This window comes from Camelina sativa, chromosome 16 (assembly GCF_000633955.1).
Source record: "Camelina sativa cultivar DH55 chromosome 16, Cs, whole genome shotgun sequence".
NCBI classification, from domain to species: domain Eukaryota; kingdom Viridiplantae; phylum Streptophyta; class Magnoliopsida; order Brassicales; family Brassicaceae; genus Camelina; species Camelina sativa.
In genome coordinates this window covers 3158429-3186360 of record NC_025700.1, presented here as the reverse complement: position 1 = coordinate 3186360, position 27932 = coordinate 3158429, and the positions used below count along the sequence as shown (strand labels likewise).

The 27932-nt window shown below is 36.4% G+C and overlaps 6 protein-coding genes across 7 annotated transcripts; 1 reads left to right on the top strand and 5 right to left on the bottom strand.

Moving 5' to 3' along the window:
• LOC104749545 (histone-lysine N-methyltransferase family member SUVH2-like) lies at positions 196–2736 on the top strand. Its single transcript, XM_010471195.2, has 2 exons — positions 196–2347; positions 2433–2736. The coding sequence occupies exon 1, from the start codon at positions 331–333 to the stop codon at positions 2311–2313; it is 1983 nt and encodes a 660-aa protein (XP_010469497.1). The 5' UTR covers positions 196–330; the 3' UTR covers positions 2314–2347; positions 2433–2736.
• Positions 4997–7513, bottom strand: LOC104749542 (receptor-like protein 12). Its single transcript, XM_010471194.2, has one exon. The coding sequence runs from the start codon at positions 7452–7454 to the stop codon at positions 5097–5099; it is 2358 nt and encodes a 785-aa protein (XP_010469496.1). The 5' UTR covers positions 7455–7513; the 3' UTR covers positions 4997–5096.
• LOC104749544 (receptor-like protein 12) lies at positions 8560–9903 on the bottom strand. The gene is made up of 3 exons (XM_019237667.1): positions 9209–9903; positions 8928–9079; positions 8560–8801 (listed from the first exon to the last, which is right to left on the bottom strand). Exons 1-3 carry the CDS (start codon positions 9901–9903, stop codon positions 8560–8562), a joined length of 1089 nt encoding a protein of 362 aa, XP_019093212.1.
• On the bottom strand, positions 12339–14188 carry LOC104749541 (auxin-responsive protein IAA13). 2 transcript variants are annotated; one of them, XM_010471192.2, is made up of 4 exons: positions 13682–14188; positions 12986–13399; positions 12826–12887; positions 12339–12729 (listed from the first exon to the last, which is right to left on the bottom strand). In XM_010471192.2, the coding sequence occupies exons 1-4, from the start codon at positions 13900–13902 to the stop codon at positions 12680–12682; spliced, it is 747 nt and encodes a 248-aa protein (XP_010469494.1). In that variant the 5' UTR covers positions 13903–14188; the 3' UTR covers positions 12339–12679. The 2 variants fall into 2 exon arrangements, with proteins under 2 accessions (XP_010469494.1, XP_010469495.1); XM_010471193.2 differs by having other exon boundaries at positions 12986–13396; positions 13682–14179.
• Positions 21275–23591, bottom strand: LOC104749540. Its single transcript, XM_010471191.2, has one exon. It carries the CDS (start codon positions 23085–23087, stop codon positions 21297–21299), a length of 1791 nt encoding a protein of 596 aa, XP_010469493.1. The 5' UTR covers positions 23088–23591; the 3' UTR covers positions 21275–21296.
• LOC104749539 (cysteine-rich repeat secretory protein 11) lies at positions 25395–27926 on the bottom strand. Its single transcript, XM_010471190.2, has 4 exons — positions 27363–27926; positions 26454–26822; positions 26060–26167; positions 25395–25680 (listed from the first exon to the last, which is right to left on the bottom strand). Exons 1-4 carry the CDS (start codon positions 27781–27783, stop codon positions 25673–25675), a joined length of 906 nt encoding a protein of 301 aa, XP_010469492.1. The 5' UTR covers positions 27784–27926; the 3' UTR covers positions 25395–25672.

Here is a 27932-nt window from a genome sequence, read left to right as displayed (position 1 = left end):
GTAAATTATAATTACAAATATCTTTCAAATCTATAGTTTTAATTTGATTTATATGAATTGTGAAGATTTTTTTTTAATTCTTTCTAATATTTTCATTTCAAATATTAATTGTACGAATATTAATTCTTTCTAATATTAATTGTACAAATTAATTGAACTAACCCAATATTGATTTTTTTTTTTTGCCCAAATAGGAACAGTCCCGTGGACAAGTTGAGACAGACTCGAAGAGATGCAAGCAACCTAAGGAGGCCGGGCCCGAATCGTGACCCGAATAGTTTCCGGACTCGGAGCCCGGGTATTGTTTCTGTCTTCGGTTCATTGGGTAGGATGGGTACAGTGATGCCATTTCCTGACCTCAACCTAATGCCGGGTTCTCAATCTTCAACCGCCGGAACCACAGCCGGAGACACTGTTGTCACCGGAAATCTGGAAGTTAAGGCGGAGCCAGTCGAAGAATTGCAAACTCCTCCACCATCACCTACCTCCGATCAATCAGCCAGTAACGATCATCTCATCGCCGAGTTCATACGTATCTCCAAGCTCTTCCGCTCCGCATTCAAGCCGTGGCAGGTCGAGGGATTAGACGGAGTCTCCGTGTACGGATTGGATGCCGGTGCGATCGTTGCTGTACCGGATGAAGAAGATAACCGGGGATTCGTTGAACCGCCTCCGGGATTAGGGGTTAATCGAGACTCCTCCTCCGTCGGTGTCTCGCCTCCTCCGAAGACGAGTTTCGAGAGACCGAGAGAGCTTGCGAGAGTTGCAATTCTAGGTCATGATCAGAGGAAGCAACTCCGGCAACTCGTGAAACAGGCTCGGATGATTTACGAGTGTCTTAGGGTTCATCTCATAGCGGAGCAGAGGAAGTCCCCTCTACTTGGTAAGGGGCGTAGAGGGAGGAGCGATATGATAGCTGCGTCTATGATGAAGGCTAAGGGACTATGGTTAAACTATGAGAAGCACGTAGTTGGTCCAGTAGCTGGGGTAGAGATTGGAGATGTTTTCTTCTACAGGATGGAGCTTTGCGTCGTGGGTTTACACGGTCAGCAACAAGCTGGAATTGACTGTTTAACGGCTGATCGGAGTGCCACTAAAGAGCCTATAGCTACAAGCATTATTGTATCAGGTGGGTACGAGGATGACGAAGATCAAGGAGATGTTCTGGTTTATACTGGTCACGGTGGGCAGGATAAGCAACACAGGCAGTGTGAGGACCAGAGGCTAGTAGGTGGGAATCGGGGAATGGAGAGGAGTATGCACTATGGCATTGAGGTACGGGTGATTCGAGGAATTAAGTATGAGAACAGCGTTACCTCGAAGGTGTATGTCTATGATGGTTTGTATAAGATTGTAGATTGCTGGTTTGCTGTTGGGAAGTCCGGTTATGGAGTGTTCAAATTTAGGTTAGTTAGAATGGAAGGGCAACCTAGGAGGGCCAGTGCGGTAATGAGGGATGCACAAACACTTAGACTTGAGCCGTTGAAGGTTAGGCCTCATGGTTATGTTAGCTTAGATATTTCTAACAAGAAGGAGAATGTCTGTGTGTTTCTGTATAATGACATAGATGGGGATCAAGAACCGATACACTATGAGTACATTGCAAAATCTATCTTTCCTCCTGGAATTTTTGGTCAAGGTGGGGGGATCAACAGGTCTGGCTGTGATTGTACTAACTCCTGTACAGATGATTGTCTCTGTGCGAGGAAGAACGGTGGTGAGTTTGCATATGATGATAACGGGCATCTAGTGAGAGGGAAGCATGTGGTATTTGAATGTGGGAACTTCTGCAAGTGTGGTCCGGGCTGTAAGAGCCGTGTGACACAAAAGGGATTGAGGAAAAGGCTAGAGGTTTTCAGATCCAAGGATACCTGTTGGAGTGTCAGGACACTCGATCTAATTGAAGCTGGCTCTTTCATATGCGAATACGCAGGTGTTGTTGTCACAAGACAGCAAGCTGAGATTCTGTCAATGAATGGGGATGTTATGGTCTATCCTGGTCGCTTCACGGACCAATGGGGTAACTGGGGTGATTTATCTCAAGTATACCCGGGTTATGTTAAGCCGAATTACCCAACTATCCCTCCACTGGATTTCGCAATGGATGTGTCAAAGATGAGGAACGTGGCTTGCTACATTAGTCACAGCAAAGAACCGAATGTGATGGTGCAGTTTGTTTTGTACGACCATAACCATCTGTCTTTCCCCCGGGTCATGCTCTTTGCAACGGAGAACATCTCACCGATGGCCGAGCTAAGCATGGACTATGGCTTGGCCGATGAGGTGACAGGGAAGCTGGCCATCTGCAACTAGTTTACAAAAGTTTATTTTTGTGATATATCTTGAGGTAACGATCTCATCATATTTGTTGTTATATCCTTGGTCTCTGTGATTTGCTCCTATGGCATTAATCTGTTACAACATTGATGCAGATGGAGAAAATTTTGAGTAAGCCTTTCTCTGCTCGTTTGTTGTTGTTCTGTCTTCCCACCTTTCTGTGAAGCAAGAACGGAAGGCATGGTCAGAGAGAGTATTGCATCTATTTTGGGGTGGTAAAGACTTCTCTTCGTCAAATGTAACATTTGTTCTGTTATTAGTGTACTGAATTTTTTTGTATGGTTCTCTGTCGCTCATTTGATGGAGCTTAAAGCTGAAAAAAAAAAAAATGTAACAGAAAATCAACAAAACATTCTGTAAAGAATTTTTGTAGAAAGGCTTTCTGAAGTTGGTAACTCATTTATCTTTAAAAGATTGCCAGAGGCATCTCTCTACTAGAAGCATAGTAATAGTAGCATTGCAGATCAACAACACCAAGAAGTCTACTCTCTATTTTAAACCTTCATTACTCTCTTAAACAAAAGGAAAAAAAAAAAAAAAAAATCTCTTTTGGTTTCCCTTATGCTTATGTACTTTTCTCAAACTTTATTTGGATTGTTATCAGACGACAAAAAAAAAAAAAAGTTAATCGGAAGAAGAAGAAAAGAAGAAGCTAAACCAGAGTTAACACTAGACCGGTATTTCGAAGGAAAAAAGATGGCTAACTACGCGAAATATTGGTGAATACATGGTCACACATGCCAAGTATACTATTGTATACTCAACTACACAAATTATATGTATTACATAGTCACATGCATGAACTATATGACGTTATGCGGTCAACATCATAGACATATAATTCAGCACACAGGTCAATTGACTCCGGCGAAAACCGACGTTGACTCCGGCGTTGACCAACACTTCAAAAAAAATTCTAAATTAAAAAAAAAAATTATTATAGTAAATTATTTATGGGTTTTCATGATTAAAAGAAATTTTCTATTCAATATCCAAATATATCTTTTATATATCTCTAATATATTCATTCGTATAATTAATTACTTTTATATTTTTCAAGCTAAAGTAAATAGTTAAATAAAAATCATTTCTAATTATTTTCAAGATAAAAAAATTCATTTATAATAACCTTCAAGATATAAAATCATTTATAATGATTTTCAAGATATAAAAACAATTTATAATTATTTTCAAGATATATATATATATATATNCATAATCAGATTATTTAATTACTACAAAATCAATAAAATCAAATTCAACTACTTTCATTAGAAAATAATATGCAAAATATTGAGTATATGAATCTTTACTCTAAATTTTGCATGGTTAATGTTATAAATAAATTCATACACTCTTTACTTTAAAATTTACATACTCAATATAACATATAAACATTTTTGTGGAGTAATTGATTCATTAGGTAATATGTTATATTGAGTATGTAAATTTTAAAGTAAAGAGTGTATAATTTTTTTTATAACATTTACTATGCAAAATTTAGAGTAAAGAGTCATATATTCAATATTTTGCATATTATTTTCTAATGAAAGTAGTTGAATTTGATTTTATTGATTTTGTAGTAATTAAATAATCTGATTATGAGAGATTTATATATATATATATATATATATATATATATATCTTGAAAATAATTATAAATTGTTTTTATATCTTGAAAATCATTTGAAATGATTTTTTATCTTGAAGATTATTATAAATGATTTTTTTTTATCTTGAAAATACTTATAAATGATTTTTATTTAACTATTTACTTTAGCTTGAAAAATAAAAAGTAATTAATTATAAGAATGAATATATTAGAGATATATAAAATATATTTGGATATTAAATAGAAAATTTCTTTTAATAATAAAAGCCCATAAATAATTTACTATAATAATTTTTTTTTAATTTAGATTTTTTTTTTTAAGTGTTGGTCAACGCGGGAGTCAACATCAGTCTTCGCCGGAGTCAATTGACCGATATATTGAATTATATGTCTATGATATTGACCGCATAACGTCGTATAGTTCATGCATGTAACCAAATGTAATTGACTATACAATAGTATATTTGGCATGTTTGATCATGTATTAACCAATACTTGGGTGAACTCGATTAACCAATACATGTATTTACTAGCCATCTTTTTTCCTATTTCTAATTCATGTAAACCGGAATGTTAATAATGGGTGAACTCGACGAACGAAACTTTCCCCGTAACGCGGAAGCTATTGCGATCACCGTCACTCTCATCGAAGTTTCAGTGGAGGAGTCCGAAACTAAGAATCTCCTCCAGGTGATTTGACTTGACTTGTGCTTAGTTTCTCTCGATTTCATTAACAAGAACAATCCAATTCTCCTTTCGAATTTTTGGGTTTAGGGACTTAAACAATTCGGATAAATCTTCTAGGGTTTAGATTCGTCTAAAGTTTTGTTTATTTCTTAGGTCATGAAGTATAAATTCCTATGAACTTTACCTTAAGAGTGATTCTCTCTGGATTCTCAGTCATTTGCATTGTTTAGTGAATATTATTTTGGGCAATGATTGAAAATATTTATCTGTTCGCTGTCTTTGATCCGTGTTGACGTTTCCCTCTTCCACTCTTGTGCAGCGATGACCTTGGCTGGGATTATGAATATGATATAGGAAAAATCTGGTGAAGAGAGTATCTTTGTTTTATATATGAGATGCTTGGTTACAAAAAAAGAAATGGGCAGACATTCAAAGATCAAACACAAAACCAGAAACAATCTTAATGGTTTCTATGCTTATCCCGACCAATTGTCTTGACGAGCCACTCCGGCTTGTATAAAGCTATAACATGTGCTAATGTTAGTCCAAACAACAGTCCAGGCGCACATCCTATTACCACTGCTTTCCAGTTCAATACTTCTGCTTCTTCTTCTTGCTCTGGTTGTTGTATTGGTGGTGCGTTAGTCCTGACGCAACTTTGTTTGAGAGGAAGACCACAAAGCCCCGCATTCCCTTCAAAGGAGGATTTTGGCTGTCCAGTGATTTGTGTTCCTTGTGGTATTTCACCAGTGAGTTGGTTATGAGACACATTCATGTACGCCAAAAACGAGAGGGTCTTGAGTCCATTAGGAATTGTCCCTGAGAGTTGGTTTCTTGACAGGTCTAGTGACTGGAGTGCCTTAATATTTGCCAAAGATAGAGGAATATGGCCTGTGAAACCGTTGTTTGACAAGTTGAGTGCAATCAGTGCCTTCAAGAGACCGATAGATTCAGGAATCTGTCCTTCCAATCTGTTTCCAGATAAATCAATGTTGCTGTAGAAAGTAAGGACCTTTTTGTGCTCCATGAATAGACCTTTGTATTGCAAATCCGTGGTATCTTCATAGTTATACTCAGAGTTGTTGTAGTCTCCCATATAGATTTTCCCATCTTTATTCATCTGAAGTGATGATGCTTTCCAATTCACAAAGTAATTTGATGGCAAGCTTCCTGTAAAGTTGTTATCTGATATTTCAAGTATGCGCAGTTCAGGGAATGCAAGAGGACCTTGACCAAGAAGAGATATTGGGCCATAAAATTTGTTTGAACGCAGGGTAAGGACCTGCAAATGAGGCAAAGCCTTGAGCCAGAAAGGAAACGTGTCTTCGATTCTGTTGTTCTCAACATTTATAAACTTGAGAGAGGAGCAATTCAGAAGAGACCTCGGAAGCTTCCCAGTTAGTTGATTGTAACCAACATCCAATGACCGAAGCAAGGAACCATCATAGAATATGTCTGGAAGACTTCCCTCCAAGTTGTTCCTTCGGAGATTCACAGCAGTGAGAGAGCTTCGGAATATGCTCAGACATTGAGGAATTGAACCGGTGAAGTTGTTGTAAGATAGATCAAGAGCAGAAAGAGAGCTTCGGTTGCAGATTGTAAGAGGTATGTTCCCTGTGAAGCTATTGTTCCATGCAGATAAGAGGTTGAGAGCGTGTGGTGGTTTAGGAAATAGTCCTGTAAATTTGTTTAAAGCCAAATCTAATAACCTCACCGATGAATTCACTAAAACGTCCTCCGAACCTTCAAATCCGGTGAAAGAGTTATTAGAGATAGTCACTATGCTCAGACGTGGAAGGTTCCAAAACCACTCAGGGACTTTCCCTTTTATTCTATTGTTGGAAATGTCTATAAGCTCCAAGTTGCGAAGGCTCCTTAAGAAGTTTGGGAACTGACTGATGCCACAGCCCGACAAGGCAAGATTTTTCAAGTTCAGTGGGATGTCTGGATGTGAGCCTAAACTGGCCGGTGATAACTGGTTTCCGGATAAGCGGAGGTTCAACAAAGATTTGAGAGAGGAGAAGAGCCTTAAGTCAATTGGGTGGCTTATGTTTAGGGAAGCAAGATCGAGGTCTGTGAGGGTGATGTACTTAGAGATAGGCCTTAGGATTTGTGCTTCAAATTGGTTATTCGCAAGGCGTAGGCTCAATAGCGTAGATGAAAAAGAGGAGTTTGGAACGTCAATAGTACCGGTGAGATGGTTTCCGGTCAAATCAAGTCTTGACAAGAAAGGCAGTGTAAGCAAAGAAGAAGGGATGTTTCCAGATATGTGATTATGGGAAAGGCCTAAAACGGAAAGCTTGGTTAGGTTCTGTACAAGTGGAAAACGACCGGTGAGCTCGTTATAGGTAAGGTCTAAATAGGCAAGCATGGTAAGGTTGCTAATTGAGGAAGGGACTTGACCGATGAAGCCATTAGTGGAAAGAGCCAAGACCTCTAAATTGTTGAGATTGCCAAATTCGGAATGGATTGAAGAGGAACTGAAATTGTTGAAAGAGAGATCAAGCGAACGGAGATGATGCAGCCCGAAGAGGCTACTGTTGGGCTTAAGGATTCCAGTGAGACAGCCACGTGGGAGCTGTAGCTCTGTGACCATGCCCGTCATGTTATCGCACCGTACTCCATTGAAGTAGTCCGTTTGGTTGCAATCACGGGAATCAAACTCGTTCTTGAACTGCTTTAGGGCTTGAATTTGGTCAGGGCGGCAAGCAGCAAGTTCGACAACAAGAGCATCAATGGTAAAGACGGTCGAAACAAAGACACAACAAAGTAAGAGTACCAAGAGAAAATGCAAACGCAGACATGACATGGTAATCATGAAAACTTTTTTTTTTACGAAGAATATAATAAGCAAAGAGTCGTAGAAAACTTTTAGACATACCATATACATCCATGTTCGGCAAAGACTTTTAGGCTTGTAGGTAGTTAGGATTGGATTAGTTGTTATCTCATACGTGTCAGATTCTAGAGAGAAGACTTATTAAAAATTCTAGAGAGATGGTCTGTTGTAGCCTTAGTGGCTCACAAAGAAGTAAACTTACTTTAATAATTGCGGCAGGGACTGAGAAAAAGACTTTGTAGTTTTTTTAGGTTAAAGAATAATTAAGACATGGTCATCTTAAAAGTTTGCCTTTTATTCTGGAAATTGATCAGTGTAATCATAATTTCTGTACACAGCCATTAATCTGTGATCTGTTTTGATTTTTTGAGAGTGTTTTCATTTTCTTGAGCCGTTTGGAGATCGTTATGAGGATGTAAGCATTCCTTGGGACATTGTCTCCATACAGAAGTCAACTTTAGAGAAAGAGCATACTATTATGCAAACCTTGATGGTTGGAATTGTTGATAAATTGACTGTTTTAGTACTCAGACTCAATCAGAGTATTGAGTAAACTAAAAGCTTCTTGGAACTCTGTGTCTCAGTCTTTAAGTCTTAGTTTCAAATTTTGATAATATAGTTACGAACACCAACTCAAGGGTCGATTAGTTTTGACACAATCATGAAACGAAATCTATTGAAACGGATTCTATGGTTTAGAGGGTTTAGCAACTTGGACTGATACACTGGGAGTTTAGATATATCTGAAGTTTGTATATTGTAATTGTGTCTATCTGACTCTTTAAGTACTTTCCTCTTCTGTAAAGCTAGGACATGAAGTATAAGACAGATTCTCTCTTTGCTGAATTCTCTTTCATTTTCCATTGTTTAATCCATTTTCTCATTTGAAAATATTCATCTGTTGTTGACTTTCATGTGAACACCATTTTTTTGATCCATGAGTTGAGAGACACTGACCTGGCTGAGATTGTAAAATGAAACAGGAAAAGCTGGTGAGAAGAGAATGTATTTTATACATATGATTACATACACATGAACTACTTGACAGAGGATCCAAGGATCAAAACGCAAGAACGAAGCAACTCTAACGGTTTCTGCACTTATCCGAACCAATTATCTTCACGAGCCAGTCCGGTTTGTATAAAGCAATGGTATGTCCTATAGCCAATCCAAACAGTAGTCCAGGTCCATACCCTATTCCTACTGCTTTCCAGCTCAACACTTCTTCTTCCTCTGGCTCATCTTCATGTTTTTCTTGTTCTGTTGGGGGAGCACTAGGGGAGAAGCAAATGTTCTGGAGAGGAAGACCACAAAGCCCTGCATTACCTTCAAAGGAGTATATAGGTTGCCCACTAATCTATGTCCCTTTTGGTATGTCGCCCATGAATTGGTTATGAGAGACATTTATATACGCCAAAAACGAGAGTGTCCTGAGTTCTTGAGGGATTTTACCCGAGAGTTCGTTTTGAGACAGGTCTAGTGACTCGAGTTCGATAACATTGGCAAAAGACACCGGAATTATCCCAGTGAAAGAGTTGTGGGATAAGTTGAGTGCAATGAGTGCCGTCAAGAGACCGATAGAATCTGGGATCTGTCCACCAAGTCTGTTTCCAGAGAAATCTATGGCAGCATAGAAAGTAAATATCTTTTTATGCTCCATATATAGACCTTAGTATCGCAAGTATAAAGTATTAACATGCTGATAGAGAGCATTCATATAGTCTCCCATATACATCTGCCCATCTCCATATATCTTGTTTGATGATGCACTCCAATTTACAAAGTACGCTGGTGACAAACTTCCGGTAAAGCTGTTATCCGATATATCAAGTATCCGCAGCTTGGGAAACCCTAAAGGTCCTTGAGGACGAGATACAGGACCATAAAATATGTTTGAACGGAGGGTAACGACTTCCAAATCCGGCAAGACCTTGAGCCAGAAAGGAAACACGTCTGATATTTTGTTGTGCTCCACATTCAGAAACTTTAGAAAAGAACAGTTCACCAGAGACCTTGGAAGCTTTCCGCTTATTCGATTGTACCCAACATCAAGTGTTTGTAGCAGAGAACTGCTATAAAATGTGTCGGGAAGAGTTCCATGGAAGTTGTTCTTCCGGAGATTGACTGTTGATAACTTACTCAGGCATTGAGGAATTGAGCCGCTGAAATTGTTGTAGGATAGATCAAGAACATCGAGAGAGCTTCGGTTGCAAATTGAAAGAGGTATGTCTCCTGTGAAACTATTGTTCCATGCAGAAAAGAGGATGATCAAGAGTGGTGGAACAGGGAGTGGTCCTGCGAATGAGTTTAAGCTAATATCTAACATTGTAACTAATGAGTTACGGAGAATCTCTGTGGAACCATCAAAGCCGGTGAAGGAATTTTTAGAAAGACTCACTATGCTCAATCGGGAAGACTCCATAACCATTCTGGAACCTTCCCTTTGATTCTATTGTTGGAAAGGTCTAAACGTCCAAGATTCTGTAAGGTCTTCAAAAACTTTGGGAACTCGCTGATGTTGCAGTTCTTTAACATCACCCGGTACAAATTTGGTTGAACAACAGAATCTGAGCTTAGACTTGCAGCTAATATACTATTACCGGAAAGCTCCAGGTTCAGCAAAGATTTGAGAGAGGTAAAGATTCTTAAGTCAATTGGCTGGCTTACGTTTAGGAAAGAGAGGTCGAGTTCTTTGAGTATTAGCTTTGAGATAGGCTCTAGTATTATTCCTTGGAAATGGTTATGCCCAAGGAACAAGTGCTCGAGCCTTGTTGACGAAGAAGAGTTGGGAACTTTAATGGGACCGGTGAGATGGTTTCCCGGATATCAAGATGTGACAAGAAAGGCATAGTGAGCAGAGAAGAAGGGACGGTTCCAGAGAATTGATTATAGGAAAGGTCCAAAATGGAAAGCTTGATGAGATTCTGGACAAGTTGGAAATTACCAGTGAGCTCGTTATGTGAGATATCTAACTGGGTTAACAAGGTTAGGTTACTGTATGAGGAAGGAACTTGACCAGTAAAGCCATTAGAGGAAAGAGACAAGACCTCTAATCTGTTGAGATGGCTGAATTCAGAAGGGAGTGAGGAGGAAGTGAAGTTGTTGTGAGAGAGATTAAGGTAACGAAGCTGATGCAACTCGAAGAGGCTACTGTTGGGTTTGAGAATTCCAGTGAAGCAGCCACTTGGGAGTTGTAGCTTCGTGACAGAACCAGTCGTGTCATCGCACAAGACACCGTTAAAGTAGTCGCTGCGGTTGCAGCCACCGGATTCAAACTCGTTCTTGAACTTCAGAAGAGCTTGGATCTGGTCATGACGACAAGCAAGAGCGTTGATCACTAAGAAGCTTGAAGCAAAGACGATACAGTGGAGTAAGAGTAACGAGAGAAAACTCAGACGCGATTCCGACGTCATGGGCATCATGAATTATTGAAGCAGAATAATATTCTTCAAGTAAAGAGAGATGTAGAAGATTGGTATGTATACATGTGAGTGTGTAGTTTTTGGATTGGAGCTGTCACTTATCATTCACCGAACACAAGTTGAACTGAAGAGTTTCACCAAGACCAGAAAACAAACTTTGACTTGGTAATATTTGTCACAAATGGATTTGTTTGTGGATTCGAGAAGACTCAGTCAAGTCAAAGTTCAAAGAATTGGTAATCTTAGAGCTTTACAGAGTAGTGGCATTAGTTTGTTTGTAATTGGAGAATATACTTCAGTTTCAAAATTCATTTGTGACATATATTTATTGGAACCCTCTAACTCAGCCTGAAGTCTCACAGTTAAGCTCGCTCTGCTTTTCCCTCTCATCTCCTTCATTCCGTGTCTTTGTTTGTGCCCTAGCCACTTTCTATTCAGTTTTGTAAATCCATGATGTTGGATGTTGTTTAATCTGTATGATCAGTTCTCAGTTATTCTTGGGAGAAGTTTCATGTGCATAGTTTCTTCCAATGTTATCTAATATAAGCTCTGATGATCTTACTGTTAAGAACTTGAGACAATGGAGTTTAAAATTCTTTATAAAGTTACAGAAAATGGAATGTAATTGCACAGCTCGGACCTAAGCAACTATAACGAGGGAGGGTACTCTGTTGAAAACAGAGTGAACTCATTGAACCTCATGAAACATATTGTTCCATGCACATAAAAGGTTGATAGTGAGTGGTGAATATGAATTGATCCTGTGAAGAGGTTTTGAGCTAAAATCTAAAAGTTATCGCTGATGAGAGGTACGGAAAATTTCTGAGGAACCATCAAAACCGTAAGGAAATGTTTAAATGATTCACTATGCTTACTCGGGGATGACTCCATGACCACTCTAGTACCATTGCTGGAATTGGAAATGTCTAAACCTCTACTCTAGGTTCTTTTAGAGCGTTGTATTCCTCCACCTTCAGCTCAATGTTCGGCACAAGAAGTGGCTCCAGCTGTCATTGCGGCGGAGCATGAGCCTGAGCCTGAGGCGTTGATCAAAGTGTATTATGGGTCAGACCATTAATATGCGGAGACACTTTCTTTACTCGCAAGTTACCCCACCAGGTCAACTACTTTGAGCATCTCACAAAGCACAAAGATAGAAAATATCTGCAGTTCTGCATCTCCACCGTTTGAGGCAGAGCTTTAGAGATAAACAACACCAAGATTTCACCACCAAAGGCATGTAAGTGAAAACATTCGTTAACAGATTAGTGTAATCCATTACTTAAGGAAGTAAAGAACGTTTTTTGAGTTGTTAGTTCATTATTATCTTTGTTATTTGTTTCTGAAAACATAATTGATCTTAATGCTTATGACTGTAGAATTGAGGAGAAAAAGTATCCACAATGACATAGTTTCTCGGATCAAAACAAGAGCAAACTCATAAACAAAAAAACCCTTAAGACGATACTATTAGATAAGCGCTTCAAATATTTACAGTGTAGTAAAAGAAATAAAGAGCATTCTCTTCAATCCATAGTATATGGTAAAATCGCAACCGCAAATTAAAAGAAAAAAGACAGACAGCCCAAAAAAAAAAACCCTAAAGACAACCACAAAAAAAATCATTAGAAGAACCAAGAGAAACCACAAACTGGATATAAAGATCAATCTAGCTTATGCTTCTTCTCCCTTATGCCTTGCTTCATAAGTATACTACTAGACTTGCAAAAAAACCCCAAAATATAAAACCTGTAACAGCGTATTGTCGAAAAAGAAAGAGCTCTAAGCCGGCTGGTTTCGTTGTCTCTCTTTCGGTTCTTGATGTCTTGCAGCTGCATATATTATTAACATGTTTCAGTCAGTCCAACCTTTTCATTCCATCTTACCAACAAACAATAAGAGAAATCAAAACAAGATAGTTTACATACCGAGTCCATTAGCTTCAGAGGTTTTCATCACTCGAAGCCTTTTCACCGACGTGATGAACATTCTAAAAAGATGACGAAAACGTTTGAGATCATTGAAACACATTTATAAGAGACAATAAAACTAATTAAGATCACAATAAAACTAATTAAGATCTGTTACCTCCATGGAACATCGCCAACAAGCATCCAATCTCCTTCCTTATCTTCATAAGTAAGTACAAACTCAGACGATCCATCCAAAAGCCTCAACGGTTTAGTGAACTGACCCGTTAACCCGATAGTACCAGGATTAGTACGAAAGAACATATCTTCTAGAGTTTGGGCCAAATTCTCATAAGAAGAATGAGCATTCAAATCCACTTTTCTTCCAATAGCTACTCCATCCATGTTCACCTTAATAAACCCAAGTTGCACTTTCCCATTCACTTTCTTTGTCACATCTTTAGGCTGATGATCATCATTCACTTTCTTCTTATCAGCTTCTTCTTCTTCCCTCGCCGACTTTGTAGCTTGGTTATTAACCAAACTGTTCATCCTGTGTGACCCTATAGGAGGCCATCCCACAACTTGACTGCTACAAACAAATCAAGCATATATCAGTCAGGACTTCTCTAAATATCCAAATTCAACAACAACCAAGAACAGATTCAGCTAATCAAGATGCCTAATTCCGAAAACAGAGGCCTTGTTCCTACATAAACTCAGATCAAGAATACACGAACTCTTTCTGAATGATTGAGCTAGAGAGCTCAGCTAAACACACTAAAGAATCATTAAGAAACTCCTAAACAAACTCTGTTCCGAGAAGAATAACAATTTCACATCAAAAACTTGATTTTAGTTGAAAAAGACGAACCTTGAACGAGGAGGAGATGAACCAGCGTGAGAAGCAGAATCAGCAGCACGTTTAGAGCCAACAGAAGGAAAATCCTTAGCAGTCAAAAGCCTACCACGCTCTCCCCACGCGCCACCACCTGATTTACCACCAATCTTGGCCGCCGTTCCACCCCCAAGACTCAGCCCAAGACCAAGCTCAAGCTCACTCTCACCTTTCCCCATCTCAAGTTCAGTAATCATCAGAGAAAACAACACAACAAGAAAGTGCCCTAAGAATCCAAAATCAACACAAAAGAGAGAGTCTTTTGAGAGTCAAGAAGGCAGAGCAGAGAGAGAGCAAAAGAGAAAAAACCTGGGAAAGGAGAAAAAGAAAGAAAGAAAGAGAGAGAGAGAGAGAGAAGGAAACAAGAAAACAAACAAACAGAAAGAGACAGAGAGAGGATTTTAAGGGTTTCTTGAAATCTGAAAGAGAGAGTTTTTGAAGAAGAAGAAAGAGAAGAAAGAGAGGAAGAGAGGATTAGGTGGTGGACAGAGTGATGAGAAGCGTAGGTCCCATATGTCTGGTAGTGGCCATACCAACAACAATGCCTTTCTTCTTCTTCTTCTTTTCTTTTACTAGTACTTTTTTAGTATTAATTAATTTGTGTTGATTTGATTAAGAGACTTAATTTTTATTACTAAAAAATCTTTCTTAAACTTTTTCTTCCCGACATTATCAAACTTGCGTGCTCCCGTTTGCGTTATTGTTTTCTCCTATGTTTTTTATAAAATCATAAACAAAACAATAGTACTTATTAAAACACTAGTACACTAAAACCTCTAGAAATTAATAAATATTATTATAAATTAATAAATATTGTTAGTCCCAAATTGGGACAGTATAAAAAATAACAAAATTCGATAAAATAATAAGATAATAATTTTTTAAAAATCTCCATGTAAAATATAATCCCAATAATATCATAAATCTATAATCATGTAAATTTACATATATATATATATGCTAATATAGTAAAGTATGTTTCCCTTAAACCTCATATTTATACAATAATTGTTATGTTGTATCTTCAAACTATAATGATATTCTTATTCATAAATTTGAATATTTATGTCATGTGTATAAGTGAATTTATCTATAATATTTGTAATTAATTGTCAATAATATTTTTTTAATTATTTCAAATTTAATTCCAGTACCATAAAATTTACAACAACCAAAATTCTAATCATATTTTGCAAAAATTGTCTCAATTCATAATTTTAAAAAATTAAACAATTAAAAATATACTTATAAATTAATAATTATTAATTTACAGTATAAATAATAATTATTAATTTATAGATAAATTAATAAAATGTCTCGGTCCTATATTATTAATTTATAGAGATTTTTTTTTAATTTATTATATTAAAATATAATGGGCCTTCCCAAATGGGCTTGGCCTTAGATTACATACAAGAGACCCAACAAATACAAAAAGAAGGAAAACGACGTCAAAGTGCTTTCGCCGGAAAGGAGGATCGGATCCTGCTGATCAACCTGAGACAGCTGTTCGAACTGTAGCGCCGGTGGTTGCAAGATCGACGGCGTTGCGGCGGATTCACCAGATCGAATCCCTTGACGGAAGCAACCCAGATCCGTCAGTTCTCCTTCTCCGGTGAAACCACCGGACCTGCTACAAATCTTCCGACCAGTTCAGACAACCGATAACAGGCTCCGCGAAGTCAGGTCCCGTTCCTAACAACCTGCTCACTCAGATCGAACACCCTCCTTCTAACTCCGGCGACAACCGCTTCCTTCAGGTAACAACTCTTCAATCCGGTCCGGTGGAAGCAAGTATCGTGGCGGTTTGCAGACGGTGGTGGTTCAATTCACCGTCCAACATCCCGGAAAACCCACGAGAGCCTAGAAGCTGCCAAACTCCACAGTTAACCACCGTGACAACGCAACTCAACCCTCCTGCCTCCCAGCCGACTTCCGCCGCAACCCGCAGCTCAGATTGGACGGCTGAACCCCGAGAAAACTCCACCGCGAGCCACCGCGACTTGATCAGGAGCTTCCGCCAAAAAAAGCCACGTCGCATCGGTTGGGAGACCAAACCACACCTCTGTTGTCGAAGAAGAGATCTACCCACCTCTGCCTTCCTCTTGCAGATCCAAAGCCTGCAAATTCAGCGCCGCCCTCCTTACCTGACATACAACACCAAACCACCAAGCAAAGAACCGCTTCAACTGGAATGAGAAAACTCTCACTACTCATCTGGAGCCAACGAACCGCCGGATGAGAAGAACGACCCACGAAGAAACCACACCCGATCCGCCAGATCTGGTTCCGGATTTGATGCCGTCCTCAAGCACCATCACCAAAACTTTCACCAGCGGTCACCACCAACAGAATCTTCGCTTCACGCGTCGAACAGACTCACCAGAACCACCATCCCGAGTGACCAGACCAAGACGGAGGACCTCCTTACCGATGGGAAGAGAGATGTCAGAAAGAAAAGAGAAAAACTAAAAGAGGATAGAAAGCCCTTTTGGGCGCCGGAAGGGCACACCAGAGAGGCAAGAAAACCTAGAACTGAAAGTTTGTTTTTAGAGATAAGGAAGAGAGAAAGGAGAGAGAAAGTTGTAAAAATTTTATAGTATCTTCATAATTTTTACTGTAGTTGTGTAGCACCATCACCATAACTCCGTCCTCAAGCACCATCACCAAAATTTTATAGAGGTTTTACTGTAGTAGTATTAAAAAAAACTGTTGTTGTGTGTTGTTTATATTTGTGGAAAGCTTTGTTTTCACATCACACACTTACTTTTCTGATTTTGTTAGAATTTGTATTCGTTTTGATGATTTCTATATGGAGGTTATTTATAGCTATATATATGCTTTTATATCATGTTCATAGCAAACGCTAAATATGTGAAAATTTAATGGCTACATACCAGTTTTGAAAAAAAGTTAAATTTGAGTATAATTGTGGATCACTAACTATTGGAATATATGAAGATGTTACATTTTGATTGGAGTGACAAATCATTTTCTTTTATAAATTTATATTAATCTTAGAATATTTTGTCATCAGTTATGTTCTTATGGTCTCAACTTAAATGGTTTTATAACATTTTTTTGATATGATATATTCAATTACTTCACTAATCAAATTAGTTTTACTAGTTTATTATTTTATGTAATTAAACAAATATATAACTTCTTGGCATAATTTTTCGTCAAATAATGTATACGCCATATTCTTTTTCGTTTCTTCTTTTCGTGGAGGACTATGATGAGTTTCAAATAAAGTAAGAAACCAAATAGGTGTTCATAATAGGAAATTATTATAAAAATAGTGGTGATGAGATTATTCATCATCATGTTTCTTGGTATGGTATGATGATCTTTTGAAAACTTTCTCAATCGCAATTGATGTGTGGGAATTTCTCTTTTGATCAAAATCATGACTAAATGAAAAGATACTGTATTTCGTACTACCTATATACCATGTTTTAAAAATCGCTAGGCCCTAGTAGTGTAGTCGAAGAGGGTCTAGCGATTAATTGATTAATCGGATATTATACGGGGATTAATCGGAGATTAGTTTTAGGATAGTTTTAATATTTTTATAATTAATATTAATATTATAACGTTTGGTGGTTATATACTTTTTCTGCGTGTGATTTATTAGAGAAAAGCACAGCTTAGTTGGTTAGTGACACGTTTCCCACGTAGTGTATCGTGGGTTCAACGCCACAAAACTCAATTTTATGCATTTTCCCTCATTTTTTAATAGAGGGTAAAATAGTCATTTCAAATTCATCTTCTCCACTCGAATCTGTAACCCTAGTTCATGGCCGCCGGTTATTTATTTACCCGTTTTTCATCGATTTCTTTGTTAATTCAACTGTTTTGATAACTCAATATTAGATCTAACATTTGTCATCTTATTTTCAATAAAATAGATCAACTTTTTTTTCGTTTTTTCGATTTTACAACCGATTTGGATAAAATCCCGGTGAAGCATCGCCGCCGAGCGATTAACCAGCACCTCGGCGGCCGCGTTTTAACTATATATATTGATGGATTTGTTAGGATAAAAACATGCATAGTTTTTTTAATAAATCTTTTTTTTTGCAATTTTAAAAACAGAGTTAGTAATGATAACGATCTAAAATTAGATAATTAAAAATAAATATATTGTTAATCGCATAAATTTATTAGATTGTTATCAAGGTTTTCTTTGAGATTTCACGGTATTACGTTACAGGAATATTTCATATATATATATATATATATATAGAATTTCATAAATATATATAAAAGAAAATTACAACAGTATTGTTTCCTTTTTCTTAGAAAATTCAGGACACCTGAGAACCTCTTCAGACTTCAAAGCGACTTAATTCTCTCAGTTCCAAGTACTATCAGTTAGTCAATATCAGATATTTGATTCTATATGTTTTTTCACGTTATCTACGTTTGTTCTAGAAATGCGTGTGATTTTTAATATTCACGAATTTTCTTCGACTCGTTTTGCAATTTTATTCGCTTCTTAGTTTTTAGTATTCTTTTTTCTTTGCGCTATCTGTGTCGTTCCTTTATAGGACAAAAGGCACGAACATTGCTTTAACTATAAAGTCGAACCCCAAGTGGGCTGTGGGGTTGTCTACTAAAGGTAAAATAAGAAAATACTACTACTAGATTATACGAAACAGTTATTTAGATCTGCATAAATCTATCATATATTAGTGAACGTTGTTAAAAACTTGTTATAAATTAGATAACTCATCCGGCGAAGGATTTTTTCACCTTGACTTCGTGTATCAATAATAATAATTTAACTCGATAAGTAGAAACGCATATGTAAGTTTTTCTCATTTGTAACTAATGTAAAGGAAAAGTTATACATTGTTTTCGTTTGTAAAGCTTTTTTAACATCCTGAATTTCAAATCAATCTAGTTCATGTATGTTTCCAACGGATTAAAGTTTAGATCAAATGTACCGTGAATTGTGTTTGTAACTTGAGAACATGCAGCAAGTTGAGAGAGTCAATATCATTTGGAATCATAAGGAAAAGACAGAAAGCAGATTCATGATATATAATTTGTAATCAAATGTTGAGCATAAATGATGGAGATTACTTCACGCTTGTAAATATATATACTTGATAAAGGTAAAAAAAAAACGTTCCAAATTTGTAACTTATATGACATTCCAAATGGCTTTTCACGCTTGTATGATGTATATATATACAATTCGTTTGATTTGACTGATCTTATATTATGATTTATGAACATTCCAACAGTGTAACATATGATTAAGTTTGTAAGAGCATTGTATTCTGTAAAGTAAGATTAAGAATTAGTCATGATTTTTAGAAAGAGATAAATTGTTAATATTTTAATATAATACTTCTATATGGACACTATGCGGAAGAAACGTTAGTCTTTTTATTAAATCAGAACATAAAATATATTTTTGGTATATCTAAAGTTAAGTGTATGAGTAATATTTCCGGAACGATGGACAGTAGAAAATACCCTTAATTACATGCAAAACAGTAATAATAAAATGACAGTTCTCTTATAAAAAACAGGTTGAATATAGTATATAAACTGTATAATTATTTCACTGTTCTAAATTTTACCATTTACGCGAGGAAAAATAATGCTTGTGAGGGAAAATTGCTTACTACTAGTATTGAGAAAGTAAAATAATAAAAAAAGGTTGTCGTTTTAGGGAGACAAAACGACAAGAGCGCGTGGATCAGGACACGAGCTTTGAATATTAAAACAACACGTTGTTCAATGGGTTTTGCGGACCATCCGGATGTTTTACTCGTTTAGTGCAAGACACAAATTCCCTTTTCTCGCGCCTCTCTATTACTCTTCTCTCACGCGCCTTTTCCCCATGTTTTTTACACGCGCTATTTCTGTTTCATTTAAGTTTGAATTATTTTGTGGAAACTATACTATATGCATCAGTGGTACTCCCTCTATTTCATAATATAGATGTTTTAGAGGTTTTTCTTTGTTTATAATATAAGATATTTTTAACCTTTTAAGTACCTTTTAGATTACTTTTCTATTTATTTATTATTTATTTTATACAGTGTTGTTTACGATTGGTTGAACCTTTTTAAAGTGATTATTTTTTAATCTGCGTGTTTTCACTCAAAACATTTTATATTTTGAAACAGAGACATTATATTATAAGTGACAGTTAATTTGATTTAAAAATTCTGAACGAATCCACCAAAAAGTGATCCTGTTTTCCTTTCATCGGTCACCGTGATCACATTTTCGTCAATATTTTTTTTACTTTTTATAAGGCAAAGAAAAATCATTTACAAATAAATATATTTTTTTCCATTTAAAAAATGATAAACGAGAGAAATTGAAATAAAAGAATAACGATAGCTATACAAAAAAATAAAAATATTGATTTTAATATTATATAACGATATGGAGTTATTACCAATCAAAACAATAATATAGATTGATAGAACATTTATCAAATGCTTAAACTACAGAAAAACATATATATTGAATGGCGAACTTATTTAACATATGACACAAAATAATTAATAAATAATTAATTAAATAATAATAATAATAATAATAATAATATTATTATTAAAAAATTAAAAATCAAAAAAATAAAACATTAAAAAATAGTCATATAAGAAAACAATAAAAAATAGAAAAAGAAAATTTTTATTTCTCTATGATGCGGTTGTATTGCTGTCGATGAACTCATGAAAAATAGGTATATGTCCGGATAAAAGAAAAAGTTTATAGAGTTTGAGTTTTAGACTTTTAGTTAGTTAGACTTTAATCATTAGTAATTTTAAAATAGTTGGACTTAACCTATATTAGCTTAATATATGTATACTTTATAGCTTAAATTATGATACAATTTACATTTAATTTTAGTTTATATTATAAAGAGCTTTCGTCACACTTCAGTGTGACACAATAATTAAGTGTTATTATTATTTTCTGAACTAGGATAACTAATATCCCATTGCAAATTTTTTTTTTGAGGATTTAGTATGTGGCACGTGCCACACAAACTAAAGCGTACGTCCGCCCTTGTATATATTGTTTTCACATAACAAGCTATAAAACTTAAAAACTGATTATATTAGATTAAAATCATCTTACTTTTCTTCTATAATTTTTTAGAAAGAGTACAATAGCACTTTTTACTTTCTCTTATATTTTTTAACAAAAAAAAGAATTTTAATCTCTAAACAAAAATTTTAAGTCACGAGTTCAAGTGACATGTAGGAAGAATCTTATAAAATAGTACTCTAACTCTAATTTGAAATAGTTCAGATCCAAAACCTTTTAATTATTCCAAAAAAAAAAATCAAAAGACTAATAATACTGATGATATTCAAAATAAAATAAAAATAGCATGATCACATGATATTTGTACATTTTCATTTATTTTTTTATATATTTGGTTTTATATTAAGTCTTTTTATATAATTTATAATACGAAAGAAAAAGGGCATGAGATATTTTTTCAATGACATTTGAAAGATGATTATACAAATTATATTTACAAACCAAATATAATATTTAAAAAAAATAAAATTGGTTCGTCTAAAAATTAAAAACTTAAAAAAACAAATCACAAATAACTCAAATCATCAGCAGAGCCCAGACGGGGCAAACGCCCCGACCCACCTTTCTTTTTTGACCCGTCAGCATCCGACCCGCCTCCACACACGAATGTGCACTCGACACCGCACAGATTACTGAAACACGAGAAAAGTCCGTTACCTCCTTCAGTGTGACGGCGATTATGCTTCTTCTTCACCGTCGGAGTTCTCTTTCTCGAGCTTTTTCCTCCACCTGTGTTTGCAACAACAATGGCACCGCTTCCGACCTCGCTGCTCTGATGACTCGATCCTAAATCGTAAAGCGGCGGAAGCTCCGTTCGCCACCGCTCCAATTTCGATCGGAGACCTTCGATGTTGCTATCGTCGTCTAAGCTCCACTCACTGAGAATCGAGCTCTCTGTGTCGTTGGCTTGCGATCTCTCTTTCGCCATCTTTTGCGCTACTTCTGATGGCGACGGACCTAATTCTGATTCGGTTAAAATCGGTCGTCCTGCTAAATTAGATCTCATCGGAGTACCGAACTGTAGAGGCGATTTCATCGGTGTAGCCATGTAGTTAGATCTGAGCGGAGTTGATCCAACGATGTTGGATCTTAACGGCGTTGAACCGAGGATGTTAGATCTCCTCGGAGTAGATCCAACGCCGACGGATCTCATCGGACTAGATGTAACCATATTAGATCTGATCGGAGTTGAAGCGACGATGTTTGATCTCAACGGTGTTCCGTGCCTCGACAAATACGGTGAAGCGCGGCTGCTGGTGCGGTCGTAGTCTCTCGGCGGTCTTGGTTTCTCGATCATCGGCGTAGATCTTCTCGGAGTTTTGCGTGTACGGTCGTACGAGCGATAAGGTGACTCTTCGTATCTCTCTCTTTCACTTCTCGGCCGCATCACATTAGGGCTCTCTCTTGGTGATTGATCTATAAAATCAGGCTCGTATGGATCGTATCTCTGACTTGGAATCTTTGGTGATTGATAAGGAGGAACGTAATCAGTACCATCGGAATCTGACGTCACCGAATCGTGTCCCGATGTTGTAGGTACAGTTTCCGATTCGCTGCTCATTAACGCGCTCGCTGGCTTCCTGTTAGCTACACGGCTCCGTTCTGCTCTGCTTAGAAGATCACAAACAACCATCGAGCTCGTATCGCTCTTTGTACGACGGAGCATCGGTGGCCTCGAGACTACGGATTGGAACTGTTTTGAAGATGGGGAATGTGGATTCTTTGAGCTTCCTTTGAAGCTATTAAGATGCAAGTTCTGTAAATGTGGATCATCTTCTCCTAGCAAATCTCTGTAACCAACTGCAGATGAATCCATATTCGTGTAAAGCGGCATACTACGCATTGATCCGTCAAGTATTCCAACGCCGATGTTTAGTATTCCCTGAGGACGACCTGATGGTCGGCGAACTTGAAGCGCGACGAATCGCATTCCAGGAGGGGGTGTACGGCGATACTCGTCGTTGCTTCGGTATCCAGGCCGACGATTTGGAGGGATTAGGTTACTGATGAGGACACGGACTGTGCCAACGTGAACATCACGGAACCAATGTAAGCCGTAGATTTCAACGACGACAGCTGAAGTATCGGCGTAGAGGAAATCCTCGTTGACTCGGAAGACGAACTTGTCGTTCCAAGTTGGGTTTACACCACCAGTGTAATCTACGCGGGTGGTGAGTTTGCGTTCGGAGTGAACCCAAGCCACCGCGTAGGTCTTCATTTTACGTGAGAGAGGAGCTAGATCTTGGGCAGAGATTATGTTGAGCTCTAGTAATTGGAAAGAAGAAAACATCGACATTGTTTGTTTGGGACACAATCAATGTGTTGTTATTATTGTTCTTCCTTTTTTTGGTAATTTAGAAAAAAAGTGTGCTACTCAAATCAGTCACATTTGATGGAATCAGGAGAATTGAAAGAGCTATGGAATTGAAATGTCGAATTCTTGATTAGTCCCCTAAGGAGTGAACGATTCTCCATTGGATAGGTCATTAAAAATTGTTATTCCTTTGGTGGCAAATCTCCGAATGGTATGGATTTGGAATTGGCCATTGCTTCCTATCTCTTTCTTTTTTTCCATGTTTTTTATTAACCTTTGAAGGAGAGAGAGGAGAGTCGATCTTAGGTTCCATATTTGGGTTGTGTTGTGGATAAATTGTGAGAGAGAAAGAGAAAATTAGGGGTCATGTGATAATCTTTAGTATATTTTGTAGAAGTTTGCTATATTAGGAGTTAATAGGATCAAAATTGTCAATTCTCATAGATATCAGATATGAATATACACTTTATGCACAATGATACAATAGACAGCAAAGGCTAACTGTTTTCTGAAAAAGTGATTCACACAGATAAATATTAGGTAAGAGAGTTTTCAATTGTATTATTATCTGAGTGTTGTTGCCTATAACACACAAGATTGAGAAGCTGTGTTTATTCCTGTGTTATTTATGTGGGCTTTCTGATTTGTAGCCCAAATTAAGACAGTCATGGCCCAAATCCAATGCCATTATGAATGTGGTACATCTGGTTAAGAGTCGAGTTGTTTTTTAATGCCACTCTCTCTCTCTCTCTGCGTCTCACTGTCTCCGTCTCTAGTGATCGTGTGAGCCTTGTTCTCCGTTTTGGTAATGGTATGTAATCTGCGTGGCTGTATAAACGTAAATTCGTAATATGCTTGTTATATACCGTCCCTGTTATATTAATACTTCTATTTTAAAGCAACAAATGGACCACCCTATCCGTATGCCCCATCTCATAATATGCAATTAAATGTCAAAACAATTACTACAAGATTCATCAAAGCTTGTGCAGAGAGCAGGTATTGATGTTTGATCCCAAAAGGTATCAATTTTTCTCTATTCCCGAAATCAGAAAAAGGCCTCACTCACACACTTCTCCATGTCATTTTTATTGGTAATTACTCTTTCTCGTAAAGATTGATGTTTAGAATCTTTTACACATTTTAATAGAACAAGGATTACTTAATTTAAATATATTTTTTCTTTTGACTAAAGATATATTATTTAATTTTAAACCAATAACAATTTAAATTTTTAAATATTTTTAATGATTATTTTTTGAAATTTATAAAATATCAATTTTTATGGAACAAAAAAATATTGCAAAACATCAATTTTTATGAGATAGAGTCATCAATTTTTATGAGATAGAGTGAGTAATATAGAAACATTAGTTTCACTCGAGACCACATGATCTTTACGATCATAAACATCACACACACACGCACGCATTCAGAAGAACTACATACAATAAACCCGTGAAGTCAAACTATTCGTATTTCCAAATATTTTTTAAAGCACACGATTATTTTCTGACCAATAAAAAATGCCGAAAATAAGATATTATATGCAAATTGCCACAATCATACAAAAGGCGGTGGAAGCCTACTCATTTACCAAGAAAACAAAATGAACCCAAATAAAATTTGCCTCGTTATATTTATTATATCAATAAAGTTAACTTATATTTATTATATCAATAAAGTTAACTTATAAAGTTAACTTATATCAATAAAGTAATTGATGTTTAGAAAACAATGATTATTAAGTTTAAATATTTTTTTTTTGACTAAAGAAATATTATTTAATTTTAAACTAATAACAATTCAAAATTTTAAATATTTTCAATAATTACTTCTTGAAATTTACAAAACATTAAAATTTGTGAAACAAAAAAATATCCGAAAATATCAATCTTTGTGAGACATAGAGAATGTCCTCAAAACACATTTTGATAACAAAAAAGGTACCAAAACCAAGTTGGCAGAAGAAAACAAGTCGAGAGAAACTCAAAAAGCAACGTAACGGGTCTAGAAAAACCAAAATACCATTAAAACACACGAAAAGCAAATTGTATAACGTTATTTTGAACACGAAAGTGTAATACACAATGGTAAAAAGATATTAAACCTATGTACTCTGCCAATATTATGTAAAAAAATCTACTACATTCACATCCATAGTAAGTAACGCTAGATATTAGTAAGTAAACTGTAACCAGCTTAAGATTTAACCATATTTAAGCTAGCTTAGGTTCCTGCATATATATAGTGCATTCCAATAGACAGACATGCTTTAAAGGAAAAAGCTGGAAATTAAGGATCTTGAGATGATAAAAAGGAATCATTTACATTTTAAAAAAAAACAAATTTGAAGTACTTTGTTGTCCCTCCTCTTCTAACATTTTTTTTTTGTTTAATCCCACCACAATTTCCATCTACCAAAACTAATAAAAATAGAAAACAATTTCAAGGAAAAAAAAATTAAAATGGTGAATTAATTTGCATGCAACCTCGGAGGTCACATTAACTTTGTTGCCTCTATTTCCGGGTTTGGATTCAATTTGTTGTCTTCATCCTATTTATTTTCAGTAATCTGCGAAAACAAAACCAAAAAAAAAAACACAAAAAATAATTAGACTCAAATCAATTTTTGCGTTTATTATTCTCATCCTCAACATGTGCATGTGGTATATGCCCCTAATATATGCATGCACTTCCACACTAATATTATAAATAAAATACAAAAAGGTGTGAAGATTTGGAACATCACATTCACATAGAAGAATCTTACAGCCAAATCCTAGATATCAACATTTTTTTTAAAAAAAAACACTGACTAAATCTTTGTTTTGGCAATAACATAACATCATAAACAAATAATAATCCGTATGCATGAGTACTACGTATATGCACGAGAGAGTATACAATAATAGTATAATTAGTAGAGAGAAAAAAGAAAAGAAAATAAATACCGTCGTATTTCTTCTTCATCAAGTTTTTGACGAAAAGCAAACAAATGATAAGAAAACCAACACCAGCTGTTCCTCCTACTATTATTGCCACCGTTTTCCCTGTTGTTCCTGTTTTTTTCATCCCATCCATCATCAATCTTTTTCTATAGTATAAAATCTTGTTATCTTTACGACAAACAATGCATATTACTGCTATTAGTAAGTGATAACTCAAAAGAGAGTAATTGTTACGAAATAATAAAAATAGAAAGTTAAAAAACTTGAAACAAAGGAAAAAGAGCAAACAAACAAATCTCAGTTGGAGCCTGAAAACGAAAGAACAAGTTTCACACTAGCGCTTTCTTTTTTAATTAAAGTGAATATATAGTCAAAAAAGAAACTAATTATTTTTTACCTGAAGAAGAAGAAGGAGAGGAAGAAGAAGAGCCAGAGCTAGGATAAGGAGAAGACCTATTGGGAACACCATTTGGGTAGTAACTATAACCGATAAAACACTTGTGAAGATATATCTGACCAGACACTGAGCTTCCACACTCCACCTGAGCTCTCTGCAACGCGTTTTTTATGCAGCCGTTACAATCTGAGTCCCCTACGTCGCCTTCGCATTGTCCCAAAACGTATACCGATTCGTACGTCGTAGCGAAGAAGCCGTGACCTTGAACGACGCCGTTTTGCATCACCCCGAACGCTGTATCTCTCCTCTGCTCGAATCCTGTTCCGGCGGCGTTGTTCTTCCCACATGTCTTGAATATCATCTCCATCCCTGCATAAAAAAACAGAGAGACTTGTGTTTTCTAAACCGGATTTTAAAATTATTATTCACTTCTCGGTTCGGTTTTATGGTTAACCGAAACTAATCCGATAGTCCAAGTTTGGTTTTAACTAAAACCAAAAACCCAATCATTTCACTTACTGAACCGGTGAAACTCGATGATTAGTTTCGGCTTTGATCAAAACCGGTTCAGTATAGAAATCTAAGATTAAACCAAAGAGTTTTCACATCTTAGAATCAAAATCGATATATTTTTACTGTCAATTTAATCACGGTTTGGTTTTACCATCGACACAAAATCAACTCTCTGAACCGAAAAAATCTCATGCTTATTCTTCGACTCATGAAAACCGGTTCTGGTTCAACTAAAACGTGAAAATACAAAATTAAAAAATCAAAAAGCCAAATCTTTTCACTGTTGAACCGGAAATATCTGAAGCTTAATCCGGTTCACTCAGGGACTCGCATTCCGGTTAAAGAAACCAAAAAATTTCAAGAAAATGAGCTTAAACCGGGGGGAATACTATTTACCTGAAATCTGGGCAAAGCCAGAGATTTCGTAGAGAAGATAACAGCCGGAGAGCTGAATCCTAGCAGCAATGGTTTTGCCACAGAGCTTACCAGAGAGAACAGGAAGACGACGAACACAGCTGTAACAGTCGTTGTTGCTCAAGTCACCTCTACACTGGAAAAGACCAGTGATGCTAGACTGGCTCGAAGTTCCAGTTGTGGTTTTGTAGAATTTTGTTTTCGCTGATTGAGTGACCAGTGAGCCATACATTGCAGAGAGAGCTTGTGAGTGTAGACCAGACGGATCTGGTAATTTCTGTCTTGAACAGCCTTTGTAGATTAGGTTTGTGTACTCTGGTGAAGACGATTTTGCTAGCTTGAGATCTGAGAACAGAGCCATGATGCATAGTGACAAGAGCTGCTTCACTGTAGAAAAAACCATTTCTTTTTTTTGTTTTTTGTGGAACAAGAAAAAGAAAGAAACTTTTGGTTTTAGAATCAAATCATTTTGTTTAAGTAAAGAAGAAGAGGTTTTTTTTTCTTTCTTTTGGGAGGAAAAGATTTTATGGGAATTTTGAGATATGAGGGGGG